We start from the raw sequence: 20086 nt of genomic DNA on the forward strand, positions 1-20086 counted from the left end.
CATGGATGAAACATATACATCATTGTCGGGCCCACAAAGCACCGACCATTAGTCATTGGCTGGTGGCATGCGGAGTAGCCCATCCGTTTCCGTACATGATAGTCTAGTCAGATATTCATCAATCTTGACCATCCATTAGGTTTTCCATTCTATTCATGAGCCAATTTTAAATATTAATAAAAGAAAAAGTAGAGATTGAGAGGAGGATGCCATCCTGTTAAATAGTTAAATAATTGAAGATAGTTTTCCTTTTCCTTGCCAAATAGGTGTGATGGACTTTGAAAGCTAAACGTTTAGTATCAGAGGGAAGAAGAAAAAGAAATGGCGGAGAGTGCTGTGAACTTCTTAATACAACACTTTGGGCCTTTGCTGGTGGATGAAGTGCAGTTGTTGAGGGGGGTCGATGGAGAACTCCGCGAACTCATAAATGAGTTTGAAAGCATCAAATCCGTCCTAAGGGATGCCGACGCAAGACAAGATACCGATGAAGGCCTCAAGACATGGGTGAAACAAATAAGAGAAGTAGCTTATGACGTTGAAGATGTTCTCGACGAGTTCATGCTCAGCCAAGCACAAGAGCAGCAGGGATGCATCGATTTTCTTTGTATACTCATCAAGCAGTTTATGGTGCGCCATAAGACTGCATCATCGATACGAGATATCAAAACCCGAGTCAGTAAGATTAAAGAAAGAAAATATGCTTACTCTCTGGATAGTACGGGGCAAACTTCAAACTCCAAAAAAAAGGATCCTCGACCGAAAGCTCTTTTTGTTGAGGAAGCTGATCTTGTGGGCATCGATGTGCCAAGAAAGGAATTGATTGAACGGTTGGTCAATGAAGATTCAAGACTTTTGACGATTTCAGTGGTCGGGATGGGTGGCCTTGGCAAGACCACTCTGGTAAAGAAAGTCTATGATGACCAACGGGTGAAGAAATGTTTTGAAACATATGCTTGGATCACTGTCTCGCAATCGTTCAAAGCAGAGGAACAGCTTCGAAGCATGATAAAGCAATTCTTCAAGGCGAAGGAAGATCCATCTCCCCCAGGTTTAGACGCAATGCCACATGACGAGCTCATACAAGAGCTATGGAGCAACTTGCAGGACAAAAGGTATTTACTTGTTCTTGATGATGTATGGGAGGCAGACGTATGGAATGACATAGGCGATGCATTCCCCAAAAACAAAAAGGGTAGCAGGGTAATGATCACTACACGCAAAGGTGACGTCGCATCATCTTCTTGCTTCCGACCCTCTGCTCCCATCTACCATCTTCAGCCTCTGGATCCAACACAGGCTTGGTCTCTCTTTTGCAAGGAGGCATTCCACTCGCATGAGAAGAATAATTGCCCTCCTGAATTGGAGGAGTTTTCGAGAAGCTTTGTAGATAAATGCGAAGGATTACCGCTTGCAGTTGTCACATTAGGTAGTCTTCTATCCGGCAAGACGTATGACGAGTGGGAGATGATTCACCGTAGCCTTGGACCAGAGTTTGAAAGCGATGACAGTCTTAGAAGAATGATGAAAATATTATTGCTCAGTTTCAATGACTTGCCTTACTACCTGAAATCATGCTTCTTGTATCTGAGTATTTTCCCCGAAGACTATCCGATTAAGCGTATGAAACTAATTCGCCTATGGATAGCCGAGGGGTTTGTAGAAAGAAAAGAAGGCAGGTCAAAGGAAGAGGTTGCAGAAGGTTACCTCAATGAGCTCATCTCTAGAAATCTGGTTCACGTGGCAGAATGGAAATTATATGGGAAGGTGGTCACTTGTCGCATCCATGATCTTGTGCGGGAGATGATTATTAAAAAATTCATGGAGGAGCATTTCTTTGCATCTTCAGTTGAAGAGAACACAATGCCTTGTAACAGAATCCGGCGTCTGTCCATTTATAAAGATGAGAATTTTCCAAAATTTGATGCCTTCTCCTGCCTTCGCTCATTGTTCATTTTTGGTGCAGAAGGACTATCTAATGCCCCTACAATCACTTCATTTTCCAGCTTAAGGTTGTTGAGGGTGGTTGATCTTGAAAATACGTCCATGGAAATCTTTCCTGATGATCTAACAAGCTTGTTGCTTTTGAGATACTTAAGCTTGGAGAATTCAAAGATCAAGAAGCTTCCAAGTTCGTTGGGGAGGCTAAAGAACTTAGAAACATTGAATCTTAAGGGCACTTTCGTATGTGAGTTGCCGGTGGAGATTCTCAAGCTCCAGCACCTACGGCACCTTCTGGCTTATTCCTATATGGCAGAGAGCTTTTACAGGCCATTTAATAGTGTAGATGGAATTAAGGTGCCTGCTGGAGTCGGGAGCATGAGATCCCTACAGAAGTTGGCACATATAGAGGCAGAGAGCGGCATCATTAGAGAGCTGGGGAATCTCACCCAACTGAGGAGGTTAGGCATTATCAAGCTAAGAGTGGAAGATGGGAATGATTTATGCACTTCCATTGAGAAGATGAATCACCTTCACTCCTTTTGTGTGACATCAATGGATGAGGAGGAGGTTCTCGACCTGCATTCTTTATCGCATCCTCCGCTGCATCTTCAACGTCTATATTTGGGAGGGCGTTTGGAGAAGTTGCCTGAATGGATTGCCTCGCTTCATAATCTGGTAGTAGTTCATCTGACGTGGTCCAGATTGAGGGATGATCCACTCAAAGCCCTTCAATCACTGCCCAAGTTGGTGGAACTTTCTCTAAGGCGAGCTTATGATGGAGAAGAGTTATGTTGCGAGGGTAGAGGATATCCAAGACTTAAGAAATTACGGCTCATTGAGTTGAGCGGGTTGAAGAATGTGAGGGTGGAGAAGGGAGCAATGTCTAGCCTTGAAGAGCTATATATTAGACGTTGCGAAGAATTAGTGGAGGCGCCGCTGTGGCTCGAACACGTCACTAACCTCAAAAAACTCTACCTGTATGATATGTCGGAAGCTTTCTTGAAGGGGCTCAGAAAGGATGGAGCTGAAGAGTTGGTGGATTCCATTCGCCACATCCCACTCATACGATATATAGACACTCAGACATACACTCAATGGGATTTGTCATGATTCTGAAGAGCAGTTGTCAGGTGAATGCTTTATATTTCCCTTCTTCCTATTTACACTTTATATTTTTGTTACCTGTTGTTTTTTTTTTTTTTTTTTTTAAATTACTTGCATTTTCTTTTTTCTTTTCTTTTTTTAAATGGCATTTTTACAGTTGTTTTGTATGTGCCTTATATCTAAGCTTTGTTTCTGCCTTATATCTAAGCTATTCATCCGTTTTGACCTTCATTTTAAGGCATGGCCGTCCAGGTGATTAGATAGGCATGATTCTGGGGCATCCCATCACCATGGGTTTCTTTTACTTGATGCACAGGTCAGAGATGGTACGCACATTTAACATGGAAGCGGATTGGGTGGTGTTGGGCTCAGTGGGGTCCACCGTGATGTATGTGTTCCATTCATGGCGTCCATCCGTTTTGCCAGCTCATTTTAAGGCATTAGCCCAAAAATGAAGTAATCAAGAATTTTAGTGGACACACACAGTAAACAGTGATGATTGAATGCCCACCATTAAAATACTTAAATACTTCTTGCATGCCACGAAAAAGTTTTGGCTCAATCTGTTATTTGTCTTTTTTCTTCCTTCAGGTCCCATGTGACCTTATCAACACGCTTAGATGTTAAATAAACATTACGTAGACCCTAGGAAGGTGTCAACGGTTGGCTTTCAATCACCGCTATCCTCTTTTGTGGTCCACTTAAGCTTCCGATCTGCCTCAGTTTTGGGTCCATGCTCTACAAAGTAGATGTACGTGGTTTATCCATGCCATCCATCCACTTTTCCAGCTTATTTTAGGGGTTGAGCCCAAAATTTAAGCATATCTAAAGATGAAGTGGGCCATGTCATTGGAAACAGTTGGAATATTTGATGATTTCCACGGCTGAAACCTTTCTAGGGCCCACAGTGATGTTTATTTATCATCCAACCTGTTCATAAGACTACACAGACATGGATGAAGGGAAAACACAAATACAAGCTTGACCCAAAACTTCAATGGCTCTCAAGAAATTTTCAACGGCAAACGTTCAATTCACATGGTTTCCTGTGGTGTAGTCTACTCGATCTTTGCATATACTTCATTTTTAGTCGTAAGACCCAAAATTATATGGTAAAATAGATGGATAAAGTGGATAAAATACATAAATCACGGGGGACCCCACAGAGTGTTACTCAGTACACAATCGGCTTCCTTTAGAGATTCTCCCCAAATCCCGTTACATGCAGAAGGTTTCCAAAATTCTATAGAGCCCACCATATTGTACGGACAAGTTCTTTATAACAGGTGCACCTTCTCATGTGCCCAGAAATGAGTGCAGTCCAAAGCGTTGGTGGGCCACACCATGTGCCTCTAAGTTCATTCATTTATGTTTTGGTTTATGATTACCTTCAAGCATGCATTTATTTGAAGTGGATTGCGTCCAACAAGGGATTGGATGCATTCCATTGAAACTTTTTTCTTATATGATTGTATTTTTTGTAGGACCTGCAAACAAAGAAGGTAGTTGGTGGTGGACATCAAGAGCAAGCGTCATATCTCTTTGACTCTCCTTCTAGCTCTCAAGTTACTATTTTAGAATTCAATAAGTGACATTGTCACTTAGGCATTCCTTATTTGGAGTTTTAAAAATGTTGTTGCTTGTATTGGTCGTAGTTCATTGTCATCTGATACTTGTAAGCTCTTGAAGCATCATGGGAGTATTTTTTTTTTTTTTTTCTAGAGATAGAGCTGGAATTTGTGGATGGAGATAACTTGAGTAATGCATACTTTTTCATCAATTATTTTTCTTCTCCTTGTAATTGAGAGATCTTTAGTTCTTCCTTTTTTCTTTTTCTAATTCAAAAATCCTTGTTTGTTTTCCATCTCCTTATAAGTTCTTGACGTGAGTTTCCTGCAACACCAAGCCATGTAGGGCTTACATCAATTTTCATGTAAAATCTACTTCATCCATTGGTTTTACAATCTCATGTTATGATGAGAGACATCCAACCGAAATCTCGGTGAACGGCAGCCGTAACTATAACGGTCCTAAGGTACCAAAATTCTTTCTCGGGTAAGTTCCGACCCGCACGAAAGGCATAATGATCTAGGTACTGTATGGGAGAGAGGCTCATGGGAGAGAGGCGCGATGAAATAGACATGCCTGTGAAGATGCGGGCTAACCGCACCTGGACAGAAAGACCCTATGAAGCTTTACAGTTCTCTAGGATTGGCTTTGGGCCTTTCCTGTGCAGCTTGGCTGGAGGGCTTAGAAGGCCTCCTTCTGGGGAGGGGGAGCCATCAGTGAGATACCACTCTGGAAGAATTAGAATTATAACCTTGTGTCAAGACCTACGGGCCAAGGGACAATCTCAAGTTGAGAGTTTCAATGGGGTGTAGGCCTTTTAAAAGGTAGAGGCGTGCAAATGTTTCCTCGGTCCAGACAGAGATTGCCCCTCGAGTTCAAAGGAAGAAGGGAGAAGACGCAGGTGTGTCACACCACACCAAAAAGTAGGATGCAAACACCCACACTATCATGATGTTTATAAGCCATCCAATCCATTCAAAAGATGATTCCGATCAGAACGAAAGGAAAATACATATATCTGGCTTATCCAAAAAATCTATGGGCATTCAGTCCCTACTATTTCTTGTGGTTTGTCTCGGAAGTAGTTTATTTTTGTGCTCTCAAGGTAACATGATTTGCTGTGATGGATAGAGTGGATTTTCAGATGGACATCAGTGTGCCCCACGGGGCTTCGTGTTGCAGGAACTCTCTATATTAAGAGGAAATCTCTCTTTTGTTTTTTTTTTGGTTTTTTGTCGCTTTCCTCTCTCGAGCAAATCTATGTCGTGCGTTAAGAATTCCACGGGAGTTGGATTGGAGAGACTGAAGTCCCTCTACTATAGCGCGACAAGTAAAACCTATAAGTTCTTCTGTGGCCACATGTTTTATACGTGTAATCCACTCCGTCCATTGGTTGTGATCCTTGATTCTAAGATCTCCCAAATACACAACTCATGTGATTTAAACCAAAGTGAACGATGGGGATGACATGCTAATCATAATTTTGTGTGTGTGTATGCACCATTTGTCAAACCGGCTCATCAACAGTAACTCACCGAGTTGGACGGATTGTACAAAAATCAGACTGATTAAGAAATACAAAGAGACCTGACAAGCTAGTTGGTTTTTAGGTGCAATTTTACATTGCTGCAGTTGGTGTGTCCCATCGAGATTTTAATGGGCACGGATTAGGGGAGTCCGGGTAACAGCTTAGTGGGTGAATCCTTTACCATGGGCCCACCTTGATATATGTGTTATCTATCCACTCAGTCCATTAATTCTTCTAGCTAATTTAGAGCATGGTCCCAAAAATGAAGCAGATCCAAAATCTCTTGACCATTAAAAACTTATTAGGGGCCACAAAAGTTTTAGATCAAGTTGATATTTGTATTTTCCCTTGGTCTAGACACGTGCAACCTTATCAACAAGCTGGATGGAAAAATAAACATTATGGTTAGGAGCCGAAAGCCAACATCTTCTCTCATCTTCTTCGATTCTACTTTTTCTTCCTCTCCTTCTCTTTCCTTCTATTTTCTTCATTTCGTTTTCTTTTCTTTTCTTTCCTACTATGTCCAGTAGAGTGGATGGGCTAGACTAGGCCCAACCCATAGCCAACATCCTAACTCGACTCAACTGGGTTGAGCAAGTCAGCCATACAACTATTGACTCGACTCGTCTCGATGTGAATTGCACCCCACTCGGCAGCCCGATCCACTCTCCCTACTCTCTCGTTTCTCTCCCTCTCCCTCTTCTTCCTTTCTCCTTCCTCTCTTCCTCTTCTTTTGCTATAATGACAAACAGGGTTCGGACTTGACCCAGCTGAGTTTGAGTGAGCTCATGACTCAGCTCGAGTTGAGCTGCTTGTCACGGACCGTAAATTTCTGTTGTCCTTCATCCTGATTGATCACATCATCACTTACATGGTCAGCACGGCTGCATTAAATGCAGTGTGTGATGATGCGGCTCGATCGGATTTCCTATTTGTGGCAAGCTGGCAAGCAGAGGATCCGGATACATTTGACGATGTCAACGTATGACAATATATGGTGAAAAGCAGGAAGACTGATGTGCGCCAGCAGCGTACATGATGGGAACGAATTGGCTACTCTCCTGCCACCAGCCCCGCGGCTGATGGTCGGTGCTCTGTGGGACCTACCATGATGTATGTATTTCATCCATTCCGTTCATCCATTTTTACATATCATTTGAGGGTTGTATACCAAAAATGAGAGAGATATAAATCTCAGTTGGACCACACTGCAGGAAAACAATGATGATTGGATATCCACCATTAAAATCCTCCCATGGCCCACTGTACTGTTTATTTGACATCCAATCTGTTGTTTAGGTCATACAGACCCAGATGAAGGGAAAAAACAAAGATCAGCTTGATCCAAAACTTTTATGGCCCCCAATAAGTTTTTAATGGTCAAAGTTCATTCAACACTGTTTCCTGTAATGTGGTCCACTTGAGACTGGGATATATCTAATTTTTGGTTTCATAAAATAAAATGATCTATAAAAATATATGGACCGCATGGATGAAACACATATATCATGGTGGGGCCCACAAAGCACCGACCACCAGCCATTGGCTGGTGGCATGGGGAGTAGGCAATCCGTTTCCGTACATGATAGTCTAGTCAGACATTCATCAATCTTGACCATCCATTAGGTTTTCCATACTATTCATGTGCCAGCATTAAATATTAATAAAAGAAAAAGTAGAGATTGAGAGGAGGATGCCATTCTGTTAAATAATTGAAGATAATTTCCTTTTCCTTGTCAAATAGGTGTGATGGACTTTGAAAGCTAAGGAAACGTTAAGTAGCACAGAGAAGAAAAAGAAATGGCAGAGAGTGCTGTGGACTTCTTAATACAATACTTGTGGCCTTTGCTGGTGAATGGAGTGCGGTCTTTGAAGGGGGTCCGCGGAGAAGTCCGTGAACTCATAAATGAGTTTGAAAGCATCAGATCCGCCTTAAAGGATGCCGATGCAAGACAAGATACCGATGAAGGCATGAAACAAATATGAGAAGTGGCTTACGACGTTGAGGATGTTCTCGACGATTTCATGCTCAGCCAAGCACAAGAGCAGCAGGGTACTCGGGGATGCATCGATTTTCTTCATATACTCATCAAGCAGTTTATGGTGCGCCATAAGACTGCATCATCGATACGAGATATCAAAACCCGAGTCAGTAAGATTAAAGAAAGAAAAGATGCTTACTCTCTGGATAGTATAGAGCAAACTTCAAGCTCCAAAAAAATGAGTGATCAATGGTATGATCCTCGACTGAAAGCTCTTTTCATTGAGGAAGCTGATCTTGTGGGCATCGATGTGCCAAGGAGTCAATTGATTGAATGGTTGGTCGATGAAGATTCAAGACTTTTGACGATTTCAGTGGTCGGGATGGGTGGCCTTGGCAAGACCACTCTGGTAAAGAAAGTCTATGATGACCAACAGGTGAAGAAATATTTTGAAACATATGCTTGGATCACTGTCTCGCAATTGTTTGAAGCGGCGGAACTGCTTCGAAGCATGATAAAGCAATTCTTCAAGGCGAAGGAAGATCCATCTCCCCAAGGTTTAGACGCGATGACACAGGACGAGCTCATACGAGTGCTACGGAGCTATTTGCAGATCAAAAGGTATGTACTTGTTCTTGATGATGTATGGGAGGCAGCCGTATGGAATTTCATAGGCAATGCATTGCCCGATAACGAATATGGTAGCAGGGTAATCATCACTACGCGCAAAGGTGACGTCGCATCATCTTCTTGCATTGGACCCTCCGATCTCATCTACAATCTCCAACCTCTGCATGCAACAGAGGCTTGGTCCCTCTTTTGCAAGAAGGCATTCCAGTCGCTTTGTAGATAAATGCGGAGGATTACCGCTTGCAGTTGTCACATTAGGTAGTCTTCTATCCGGCAAGACGAATGTCGAGTGGGAGATGATTCACCGTAGCCTTGGATTGGAGTTTGAGAATGATGGCCCTCTTAGAAGATTGAGGAAAATATTATTGCTCAGTTTCAATGACTTGCCTTACTACCTGAAATCATGCTTCTTGTATTTGAGAATTTTCCCTGAAGACTATCCGATTAAGCGTGTGAAACTAATTCGCCTATGGATAGCTGAGGGTTTTGTAGAAAGAAAAGTAGGCAGGTCAAAGGAAGAGGTTGCTGAAGGTTACCTCAATGAGCTCATCACTAGAAATCTGGTTCACGTGGCAGAATGGAAATTAAATGGGAAGGTGGTCACTTGTCGCATCCATGATTTTGTGCGGGAGATGATTATTCCAAAATTCGGGGAGGAGCATTTCTTTGCATCTTCTGTTGAAGAGAACACAATGCCTTGTAACAGAATCCGGCGTCTGTCCATTTATAAAGATGAGAATTTTCCAAATTTTGATGCCTTCTCCTGCCTTCGCTCGTTGTTCATTTTTGGTGCGAAGGACTATCTAATGCCCCTGCAATCACTTCATTTTCCGGCTTAAGGTTGTTGAAGGTGGTTGATCTTGAAAACACGTCCATGGAAATCTTTCCTGATGATCTCACAAGCTTGTTGCATTTGAGATACTTAAGCTTGAAGCATACAAAGATCAAGAAGCTTCCTCGTTCGTTGGGGAGGCTAAAGAACTTAGAAACATTGAATCTTAAGGGCACTTTCGTACGTGAATTGCCCATTGCGGTTCTCAAGCTCAAGTGCCTTTGCCACCTTGTGGTTTACCGCTATTGTCACAGGTTTTATTTGCCATATAATAGTGTAGATGGAATTAAGGTGCCTGCTGGAATGGGGAGTATGAGATCCCTACAGAAGTTGGCACATATAGAGGCAGGGAGCGGCATCATTAGAGAGCTGGGGAATCTCACCCAACTGAGGAGGTTAGGCATTATGAAGCTAAGAGTGGAAGATGGGAATGATTTATGCACTTCCATTGAGAAGATGATTCACCTTCACTCCTTTTCTGTGATATCAATGGCTGAGGAGGAGGTTCTCGACCTACATTCTTTACACTACACCAAAATCGTGTATCTGGTACGGCTGGATGTTTGGTTTAGAAACGGCTTAGCGCCGTTTCCGATCTGAAACGGTAATGAACCGTACTCGGCTAGTTGTTGTTATACTCTGTTGTTTCCATTTTTTTATTGGTGTGTCCTAATTGAGTGTTTGATGTTCTTATTTATTATTATTATGCTTTATTGTTTTATTTTGAAACAAATGGACGGAATGGATTCTATTAGTAACCTCTGAGTGGATCCCACATGGCCCGAGAGCCACGTTACTGTATATACCGTAGACTACCGAATATTTTTCTTCATTTCCTTACGCCAAAACGCCCTAAATCCCTCATTTCCTTACGCCATCACCATCTGCGTCTCCCTCTCCCTCTCCCTCTCCCTCTCTCAATCTCCCTCGATCTCCCTCTCCCAATCTCCCTCAATCTCCCTCCCTCGATCTCCCTCTCCCGATCTCAACCCTCTCTCTCGATCGCCCTTTCCCGATCTCAACCCTCTCTCCCGATCTCAACCCTCTCTCTCGATCTCCCTCTCCCGATCTCAAGCCTCTCTCTCTCTCTCTCTCTCTCTCTCTCTCTCTCTCTCTCTCTCTCTCTCTCTCTCTCTCTCTCTCCCTCTCCCTCAATCTCCCTCTCCCTCGATCTCCTTCTCCCTCTTCCGATCTTGACCCTCTCTCTCTCGATCTCCCTCTCCCTGCAACAACCCTCTCCCTGCATTTCCTCTTATTTGAAAGATGCAGTCGTGCATTTGAATCTGCGGAAGAAGGTAATGTGACGTCTGCTTACTCCATGAAATTGAAATGACGTCTTTTATAATCTCTCATCATGAATGTGCATGTTATAATCTTCCGATAGATATTTGTTTTAGTGTATTTATAAATGTTTATGAACATGTAGTTTTGCATTTTGTGGGGTTTTCAGACTGTTTTTATCCAATCTGGAAATCTACTCGAGTTAGAAGAAAGTAACTAAAAGGATAACGAATAATACATATCTACCATTGGCTTGGCAATTATTTTTGAATTAGAGGTTGTTGGATCGAACTCTACCTGATAGAGTTATTTTTCTTTTTAAAAGAAAGCAAATGAACACCTTAGTTGATCTGGATTTCCCAACTGGTCTTGACTAGGACTCTCTGGTCCAGTTTGGGTTTCAAACGCTGCATTAAACTGGATTTTTTTTTTTTTTTTTTTTTTTTGTTCCATTACTAATACATACTGTAGACTATAGTAGTTAATCTGCCACAACAAGGAGAATGTGGACTTGGAATTGGTAAAAGAAAAATGAAGTGGTAGACTGGGATGACAGTTTCAACCTTGAGCATGTTAATTTAAACTGCAACCCTGCTGGCTGTTGTGACTAACTGATGAGGCAGACACTATACTTTTCTTCAATCATGTCTGGGGAGAGGTAGGAAAGTTAGTTGTGGTCCTCTTAGACAATCATGATGCATTTGGTTGTCATCTAAATTGCAAATCGATGGGAATTTTTGGCTTAAAAGATGGCTATTTGTTCCTTCTGACACTTGGAGTGGTGCAAGTTTTTTGAAACTGCGTTATCAAAGGTCCCATTTTTCAGCCTTGTGTGCGCCAAATCAGTATCCATATTCAGGTTAGACGTGAAACACTGGGGATGTTGATTTGGGGGGAAAAGCATCCTGCCTGGGCAGAAAAATCAGGACATGGAAATGCAACCTTTAAGTGCATGGGGCTGATATTTCTTGTAATTAGGAGTTTGATTTCATTATTCACTTCACTTGGTCCCTTTTAAATTAAAAACATGATATAAAGCTCAGACCACCATTCTGGTTGGATAAGTAGGTCCAAATATCCTTTAGCTAAAATAGTAGAGACCTCACTGTTCTCTTAGAATTTTTCTACAAAGGCCTTTGGATATATCAATTCCTGGCATTTTTTATTGCACAGTTCAAAAACTCACTGACTGGACTCGAAACTCGAGGGAGTGAACTCTGACTTGCTGAGATTTTTAGCTGCATCACTGGGAAACTTGGTTGTGGCCGTGACTCGACCTCACTGAGATTGTATCCCGTTGTTGTTTGATAGATTTTGACTCTAAATTTTTATTTTTCAGAGAAATCAATAGTAGAGAATGCAGGACAAAGTTAGCATTGACCCATGGTAGTCCAGGTTCAATTCTCTGTACCTTGTTAGGCATCTGTATACTTGGGTTTATTTTCATGGTATTTTGATTATTTACAATGGCACACAAGGCATACAAGTCAAATTATGCCGTCCAAATTATGGCGTTCCCAGTAGATGTATCATGAATAAAAATTAAGCTTGTTTGATTATTTGACTATTGGATTGGTGGACATTTATTGGATGGTTAACAATGGGGGAAAATCCAACAGTCCTATTTCAACAAACAAGTGTTCACAACTTCCATTTGAAACATCCCTGAGGTCCTAGAAGGGAATTGATGCAAATGGATAAATTCTGGGCATTTTGAAGGAATGGGTTTTCACTTAATACATCACACTAGGGCATTGGTTCTTTTAACAGAAATGTTTATGTAGGTGGAGGAAGTTGACGGTTGGATTTGTCTGGCCTTACATGCGTTAGCGCTCACCTTGAAAATCAAGTTGCAACACTCATCAAGTAAGTACATGTGTACATCTTAACATGGATCAGCGGTCAGCCTTTCTCTCACGCTTGTGGCCCATATGTATTATCGATCTTTTTTTGAATGTATTATTGATCTTAATTAATAAATTATCAGGCTAAAATCCGGCAACCCGACTCATTTTTTACACACAAGTGCTGCTCCCTAATCCCTAATTACAATCATATGAGCCATGATAGACTCTAATTACAGATCCTTGAGGTTATGCTTTGAATATTTTAGTAGTTCCCTCACGATGCTAGAACAAGCCAGTATGAAATGAGGACGGATCAACATGTGGGGCCCACCTTGACATTTTATGGCATCCAATTTATCCATTTTCTGTGTCTCATATTTTTCATCTTGATGGCCATCAGAAACCATATATCTGTATTGTTTTGTTTCAAGAATATAATCATATTTTTTGAAGTCCACTTCTCTTGTTGTAGATAAGAACCTGCTGAATTAGGTATAATTATGTGCTTACCTATAGTCTTGGTTAATTTATATTTTTATTACTTCATGTAAATATATTTGTAGTTATACATTACTTTTGCCTTTACTCTCTCTTTTACTCCCGTTCATCCCCTTGAAATTGGTATTAGAGCCTTGTTTACAGTTCTCCTTGTTTACGGTTCTATTGTTTTGTTTAATGGATTCAATATTGAATTTGGTATGCTTAATTTATATTTTGTCACTTCATTTATATTCTCTTGAAATTGGTATCAAAACCTTGTTTATGGTTCTATTGTTTAGTTTAAATTTCTTTAGAACAACAGCCCGTTTGGTAGAAGAGGAAACACCTCTACCTGTGCTCTCTGAGCGGTAGCTCCTTTGGAGCTCGCTTTCACGTCGACCTAAGGGTCCTAGCGTGGAACTACCAAATCTGCCCGTTGAGTCTAAAAAAGAGACATAGTGTTTTTTTTTTTTTTATTATTTTAGTTTGTTATCATACTTGCGATTGAAAATGGAAATAGAAAACTTGTTTTATTTCACTAAAGAATGCATCAGAATTTGTTTATTCACTTTAAACACATTTAGTCAGTAGGGTCCAACCATCATTTGAACATCAAAATTGACTTGATTATCTCATTTGTTGCAGAATGTCGTCATTAAGTAACAAAGCATGGATGGACAAACATAGGTTAAGTCCAAAATAAATTTTCTTACGGACCAAATTGGGGGTATCAAAGAGACGATTCAGGTCAATTTTCATTTAAATCCTTCTTTTTAAAATTTAAATAGTAATAATTTTTTTTTCAATTATCGTATAAAACACATGGTGTGGAACTTTATTACAGCAGCAACATATGGATTCGGTTCAGTCGGAGAATCTACAATCAACTGGTGGACCCTTAGTGTGTAGAGAGAATGCAGCCATGCAAGTTGTACTCTTGGCGTAAAGAACTCGTTGCTCGTTACAAATTTGTAACATTTTATAAAAGAAAGTAAAATATGTGATGTTTTTGAATATTAAAACACAAGCATGATTGAGAGATTTCCTTCTAATGTGTGCTTTTATTCGGGGTAAGGAGATTTCCTTCTAATATGTGCTTTTATTTTCCTAATATTAAAACAGGAGTACTACCTGGTGAAGAACAAGCTTGAATCTTTATTTGGGGTAAGGAGATTTCCTTCTAATGTGTGCTTTTATTTTCCTACCACTCTGTTTTTACATAAATTCTACGTTCATAATTTATTATTACTTTTATTTTTACAGGCCTGTATCTACTAATGTAAATCATTGAAACACCTTTTATTTTTTTTAAAGTAATCAGTCAACTTACAACAAATTTAAACTATTGATGGACTGTTTCATGGTTGAAAATATTGTTTTTGAAGACCAATGTGGCCAATGATACTGATATCTGGTTAGATAATTTAAACTTTGAATTCTGCACAATTCAATACAGGTTTGGCATTTCTTTGTGTAGGGTGGTATCGAAGATGGTGAAGAACCAAGAGCTGCAGCCCTTTGAGAATTAAGAGAAGAAACTGGAATAACGTCTGCTGAAATTGTTGCAGAAGTAAGTTTCTTTAGTTCTATAGAATCCTTTTAGTAGCTACAATTTTTAGTCTCAATTTTGCTAGCATCCTCTTACAGATTTTTAATACGGCCTTGTATTTACATTCAATGTTATAGGCAAAGTTAAAGGAGACTCAGTATCACAGTATAGAGGTGTTACAAGGTCAGTAGGAGCCCTCTTTCTCTCCTCTTGTTTTTTGGTTGAGTTTTTTGAATTGTTGGCCTGACTGCTAAGATATGTGGTTTGTCTTTGTGTTTTCCAATGATTGGGATTCCTTGCAACAACAGATCCTGGTAGGAATCTAACTCTCTTTAGAGAGAGAGAGAGAGAGAGAGAGAGAGAGAGAGAGAGAGAGAGATGAAGGGCATGAATGATAATGATAATGATAACAATAACTGGTTGGGTTTCTCACTCTCTCCTCACATGAACATGGATGCATCTACAGACCCACATCTGCATCATCATCATTACCACCATCGTCATCAACATCATCATCATTATCATCAAACACAAGCTGCGGCTGCTGTTTCTCCTGCAGTTCCAACCAGCTTCTTTGTAGCTCCTCCTCAGATGAAAACACAAGGTGGGGCCCTTTACTCCCAGTTGTCTGTAATGCCACTGAAATCTGATGGCAACCTTTGTATCATGGAAGCTCTTACAAGATCACAACAAGGTGAAGGTATGCTTCTCTTCTTCCATTTCTTCCTTTCAGTTTCTTTTAAATAGCTTCTAAAAATAAAGTCATGTCTATCTCTTTGTTGATGGAAGGAGTGATGCCAAAGTTGAAGAGCCCAGAGTTATCAGAGAGCAGCCTTTATAGGTAAAGCACACAAATCTAATTTCCCTATGGTTAGATATATGTCCATATGTACTTTTGACACGTTTAGTTTCCTTCAACACGTTTATAGGTACAGCCGCGAGGTGATAGCTTCATGAGACGGTCCATCTTCGACTGTATGATTGCCGGTTCGATCCCGGTTTTCTTCTGGAGGCGTATAGCCTACCTGCAGTACAAGTGGTTTTCATTGATAGAAGGGCTGTGAACAACGGAACCTCAATTCGAGCCGTTTTGGAAGGGCTGGGAGAGGAAAGAGTGAAGAGGATGAAAGATAAGATAGTTGAGTATATACCGAAGTTTGTGTACACCACCCCCAAAGAGGGGTTGGCCGGTATGAAGGATGCATTTGATGTTTCCCTGGAAGGGGTACCGAGAAGATTCCAGGAGCAGAGAAGGACATAAATGGAATTAAAAAATTGGGAATGGGAGATCTTGTATGTTGTATTTTGTACTTATCTTGGGTGGGGTATATTGATGGAGGGACAGGATGTTGAAGTAGATTGGTGGACGGTTGGATGGATGTGGTTGGTGGATTTTGTATTGATTGGTTAGCTGCAGAGACAGTTATTAGTTGCTATCACAATCTGTGGTTAAAGATTATTATGTGTGTGAATCATTCTATTGTCTTTTTCTTCTATTTGTCTAATTATCTGGCATATAATACAAGTAGATTACATACCCCACTCTCTCTCTCTCTCTCATACAATGAACAAAGGGGTTTAAAATTGCTATTAAAATTCCATCCTAAAATCTGACCATTGGCAACATTAATAAGCATTCAAAACCGTTTCTAAATCTGCCTAAAATGTAACTGTTGGCACCAGAACGGTTTAAAACCATTCCTAAAATGGTACCCAAAATGGTTTTGAACCGTTCCTGAATTTCTACAGCCCTCTTTTAGGAACGGTATTAAACCGTTCCTAAAGCATTTAGGGACGGTTTAAAACCGTTCCTAAATGACGATTTTGGTGTAGTGTTATCACATCCTCCGCTACCTCTTTGGAGTCTAAATTTGATAGGGCGTTTGGAGAAGTTGCCTGAATGGGTTGCCTCGCTTCATAATCTGGTACTAGTTGCTCTGATATGGTCCAGATTGAGGGATGATCCACTCAAAGCCCTTCCATCACTGCCCAATTTGGTGGAACTTGTACTAGTTCGAGCTTATGATGGAGAAGAGTTATGTTGCGAGGGAAGAGGATATCCAAGACTTAAGAAATTATGGCTCTTTGAGTTGAGCGGGTTGAAGAATATGAGGGTGGAGAAGGGAGCAATGTCTAGCCTTGAAGAGCTATATATTAGACATTGCGAAGAATTAGTGGAGGCGCCGTTGTGGCTCGAACACGTCACTAACCTCAAAGAACTCTACCTGTGTGGTATGTCGGAGGCTTTCTTGAAGGGGCTCAGAAAGGATGGAGCTGAAGAGTTAGTGGATTCCATTCGCCACATCCCACTCATACGATATATAGACACTCAGACAAATACTTATCGGGATTTGTCATGATTCTGAAGAGTTAGTGGATTCCCTCCTTCCTATTTACACTTTATATTTTAGTTCTGTCTGTTGCTTTTCTTCTTTTTTTTTAAATTGCATTTCTTTATCTTTTCTTTTTTAAATGAAATTTTTACTGTTGTTTCAGGGAGGCCGGTTCCTCTAAAATTATATGGAGTAAACTTTGTATGTTCCTTATATCTAAGCTATTCATCCGTTTTGACCATTCATTTTAGGGCATGGCCCTCCAGGTGATTAGATAGGCATGATCCTGGGGCATCCTTTCACCATGGGTTTCTTTTACTTGATGCACAGTTCAGATGGTATGCACATTTAACATGGAAGCGGATTGGGTGGTGTTGGGCGCTGTGGGGTCCACCTGATGTATGTGTTCTATCCATTGCGTTCATCCGTTTTTCCAGCTCATTTTAAGGCATGAGTCCAAAAATTAAGTAGATCAAGAGTTTTAGTGGACCACACACAGTAAACAGTGGTGATTGAATGCCCACCATTAAAATACTTCTTGCAAGCTACAAAAAAGTTTTGGATCAATCTGATATTTGTCTTTTCCCTTCGTTCAGATTTATGTGACCTTATCAATACGTTAGATAATAAATAAACATTACGTGGACCCTAAGAAGGTCTCAACGGTTGGCTTTCAATCACCACTATTTCCTCTCCTCTGTTGTGGTCCACTTAAGCTCGAGATCTGCTTCATTTTTGGGTCATGCTCGACAAAGTGGATGTATGTGGCTTATCCATGCCGTCCATCTACTTTTCCAGCTTATTTTAAGGATTGAGTCCAAAATTTAAGAATACCCAAAGATCAATTGGACCATACAATACCAAACAGTTGAAATAATAATTTCCACCGTTGAAGCCTTTCTAGGGCCCACAGTGATGTTTATTTCTCATCCAACCTGTTCATAAGATCACACAGATATAGATGATGGGAAAACTCATCCAACCTGTTCATAAGATCACACAGACATGGAAGAATGGAAAACACAAATACAAGCTTGATCCAAAACTACTGTGGCCTCCAAGAAATTTTCAAGGGTAAACGTTCAATTGACACTGTTCCTGTGGTGTAGTCTACTTGAGCTTTGCATATACCTTCATTTTTAGTCTTAAGACCTAAAATTATCTAGTAAACTGGATGGACAGAGTGGATAAAATGCATTAATCATGGACCCCACAGAGTTTACTCGGTACGCAATCCGCTTCCTTCAGAGATCCTTTGCAGATCCTGTTACATGCGGAAGGTAAAACGTCAAAATTCCATAGAGCCGACCATATTGTTCGGACAAGATCCACTTCTTTAACAGGTGCACCTTCTTGTGTGCCCAAAAATGAGTGCAGTCCAAAGCGTTGGTGGGCCACACCTTGTGCCTCTAAGTTCATGCATTTATGCAGAGGTGCACACGAGCCAAGCTAGCCCGGTTAGCTCACTCGACTTGAAAAGGCTTGATTCGACTCAGTTCGAAGCTGAGTTCGAGCCAAGTTGAGCTGATTTTTTGAGCGTGAAAATGAGTTTGAGCCAAGTTCGAGCTGGCCCATGCTCGACTCAACTTGGATTGAACCCAGCTCGAATTGAAATCGGATCGAACCGGTTCAGTGATTCGGTTACTTTGATATTGATGTTGCTCATCAAATGTTTGATGAAATGACTCAACGAAGTGTGGCTGGTGGCAAGGAAGGTATGTACATGAAACAAATACCCATTTTTTCCTGGATTTTATGTTGCCTAAAAGGTGTTTGATAAAATAACTGTAAAACCATTTCTGTTGTTTTACAAACAATGGGATTTTGAAGGTGCAGTCCAGGTGTTTGTGGAAATGCTGCACAGGCAAAGTCGGCTTGACCTTGGATCAAACTCAGCTGGAATTGGCCTGAGCTGCTGACCGAACCAAGCTGAGCTGGCCAGTCAGGCTCGAGGACTGAGACGAGCCAAGTTTGAGCTAAGGTCAGCTAGTGGCCGAGCCGAGTCGAGTTGAGGGTTCTACTCGATGTACACCCCTACATTTATGTTTTGGTTCATGATTACTTTCAAGCATACATTTATTGGAAGAGAATTGCGTCCAACAATGGATTGGATGCATTCCATTGAAACTTTCTCTTATAAGATTGTATTTTTATTTTTTTTGTAGGACCGGCAAACAAAGAAGGTGGATAGTGATGGACATCAAGAGCAAGCGTCATATCTCTTTGACTCTCATTCTAGCTCTCTAGCTACTATTTTAGAACTCAATAAGTGACATTGTCACCTTGGCATTCCTTATTTCCAGTCTTAAAAATGTTGTTGCTTGTATTGGTTGTAGTTCATTGTGGCATGAGACTTGTAGGCTCCTAAAGCACCATAGGAGTATTTATTTTATTTTATTTTATTTTATTTTATTTTATTTTTTAAGAGATGGAGTTGGAAATCGTGGATGGGGTAACTTGAGTAATGCATACTTTTTCATCTATTATTTTTCTTCTCCTTGTAACGGGGAGATCTTTAGTTCTTCTTTTTCTTCTTTTCCTAATTAGAAATCCTTGTTTGTTTTCCATCTCCTTGTAATTAAGTTACTTGACATGAGTTTCCTGCAACAACATGAAGCCATGTGGGGCTCACAGTGATTTTCATGTAAAATCTACTTCATCTATTATAGTTTTACAAGCTCATGTTATGATGAGAGACATCCGGCCGAAATCTCGGTGAACGGCGGACGTAACTATAGCAGTTCTAAGGTACCGAAATTCTTTATCGAGTAAGTTCTGACCCGCACGAAAGGCACAATGATCTGGGCACTATCTTGGAGAGAGGCTCGATAAAATAGGCATGTCTATGAAGATGCGGCTAACCACACCTAGACAAAAAGACCCTATGAAGCTTTACTATTCCCTAGGATTGGCTTTGGGCCTTTCCTGCACAGCTTAGGTGGAGGGCGAAGAAGGCCTCCTTCCGAGTAGCCCGAGCCATCAATAAGATACCACTCTGGAAGAGTTAGAA

General features: G+C 40.8%; 3 protein-coding genes across 7 annotated transcripts; all 3 read left to right on the forward strand.

Annotated features, from left to right (window-relative positions):
• Positions 1–283: 283 nt before the first annotated feature.
• On the forward strand, positions 284–19451 carry LOC131255923 (disease resistance protein RPM1-like). 3 transcript variants are annotated; one of them, XM_058256874.1, is made up of 2 exons: positions 284–3071; positions 19242–19451. In XM_058256874.1, exon 1 carries the CDS (start codon positions 322–324, stop codon positions 3049–3051), a length of 2730 nt encoding a protein of 909 aa, XP_058112857.1. In that variant the 5' UTR covers positions 284–321; the 3' UTR covers positions 3052–3071; positions 19242–19451. The 3 variants fall into 3 exon arrangements, with proteins under 3 accessions (XP_058112857.1, XP_058112858.1, XP_058112856.1); XM_058256875.1 differs by lacking the exon at positions 19242–19451 and adding an exon at positions 17240–17720; XM_058256873.1 differs by lacking the exon at positions 19242–19451 and adding an exon at positions 4530–4850.
• On the forward strand, positions 8363–9593 carry LOC131255307 (disease resistance protein RPM1-like). The gene is made up of 2 exons (XM_058256006.1): positions 8363–8833; positions 8928–9593. Exons 1-2 carry the CDS (start codon positions 8363–8365, stop codon positions 9591–9593), a joined length of 1137 nt encoding a protein of 378 aa, XP_058111989.1.
• LOC131255925 (AP2-like ethylene-responsive transcription factor CRL5) lies at positions 14649–15797 on the forward strand. 3 transcript variants are annotated; one of them, XM_058256876.1, is made up of 5 exons: positions 14649–14764; positions 14887–14926; positions 15052–15443; positions 15533–15584; positions 15673–15797. In XM_058256876.1, the coding sequence occupies exons 3-5, from the start codon at positions 15122–15124 to the stop codon at positions 15698–15700; spliced, it is 402 nt and encodes a 133-aa protein (XP_058112859.1). In that variant the 5' UTR covers positions 14649–14764; positions 14887–14926; positions 15052–15121; the 3' UTR covers positions 15701–15797. The 3 variants fall into 3 exon arrangements, with proteins under 3 accessions (XP_058112859.1, XP_058112861.1, XP_058112860.1); XM_058256878.1 differs by having other exon boundaries at positions 14663–14764; positions 14881–14926; positions 15673–15784; XM_058256877.1 differs by lacking the exons at positions 14649–14764; positions 14887–14926 and having other exon boundaries at positions 14983–15057; positions 15112–15443; positions 15673–15784.
• Positions 19452–20086: the final 635 nt, after the last annotated feature.

The sequence above is a fragment of the Magnolia sinica genome, chromosome 9 (genome assembly GCF_029962835.1).
Source record: "Magnolia sinica isolate HGM2019 chromosome 9, MsV1, whole genome shotgun sequence".
In the NCBI taxonomy this organism is placed as follows: Eukaryota; Viridiplantae; Streptophyta; class Magnoliopsida; order Magnoliales; family Magnoliaceae; genus Magnolia; species Magnolia sinica.